The sequence below is a fragment of the Morone saxatilis genome, unplaced genomic scaffold (assembly GCF_004916995.1).
Source record: "Morone saxatilis isolate NCDOM2014 unplaced genomic scaffold, NCSU_SB_2.0 Contig15, whole genome shotgun sequence".
Classification (NCBI taxonomy): domain Eukaryota; kingdom Metazoa; phylum Chordata; class Actinopteri; family Moronidae; genus Morone; species Morone saxatilis.
In genome coordinates, this window is record NW_023339707.1 from 7,972,956 (window position 1) to 7,973,690 (window position 735).

The 735-nt window shown below is 61.8% G+C and overlaps 1 protein-coding gene across 1 annotated transcript in view; it reads left to right on the top strand.

The window, feature by feature from the left end:
• The first annotated feature begins 314 nt into the window (after positions 1 to 314).
• celsr3 (cadherin, EGF LAG seven-pass G-type receptor 3) overlaps positions 315 to 735 on the top strand; it is a 98,261-nt gene continuing 97,840 nt past the window's right edge. Inside the window, exon 1 of the mRNA XM_035656477.1 lies at positions 315 to 734. Coding sequence (XP_035512370.1) covers positions 373 to 734 — 362 coding nt within the window. The 5' untranslated portion in view covers positions 315 to 372. The remainder of the gene's footprint in view (position 735) is intronic.

A 735-nucleotide genomic window follows, 5' to 3' on the forward strand; every position in this document is an offset into this window, starting at 1 on the left:
ACACACACACACACTCACTGAGAAGGGTAGTGTGTGAGCCAGCCAGTCAGTCGGTGTGAGTGTGTAAGCCATGTTGGATGTGAATGAACGGGAGGAGAGATGCTGCTGCCGCGCCGCTCCTAACGCTCAGACCTCCAGCTCCACGGACCACAGCGGGTAGATGCCAACTCTCCAGGCCGACGGAGAGACGGGGGAGCCTGGGGGAAGGTGTCGGGCGGTGCCGGCGGTCCTGGAACTGGCCACCTAGCCGGAACGAAGGAGAGAGAGAAGTAACGGGGAGAGGGGAAGACGCGCTCGAGAGAGAAAGAGAGAGAATAGGAAGAGGTGGAAGAGGGAGAAAGGAGAGGAGAGACAGAGAAAGGAAGAGACTAAATGGCTGCACCGCTACCGGGCTTCAACCCGCTCCTGCTCTCGTCTCTGGCACTCCACCTGCTTCTCCTCGGCCCTTTGTTCGCCCTCACCCCGGGGACGGTGAATACAGGAGGGGCTTCCAACGGATGGACCCCGGGCCTCTGCTACCGAGACGCCGGTAAAGTGAGCCAGCAGCAACAGCAGCAGTGCGAGGAAGCAGGGGAGTCGCCGAGAGGCAGCTGGGATCTACGCCCCAGCAGGTGGACCGTAGAGCGGATACAGAGTAAGGGATGCTCTGGAGTACAGCGCGCAGGGGGGACGCTGGGAGGATATCACCAGGATGAGGCGAGGGGGACGCGGACGGAGAGACTGGAAGGAGTCGGG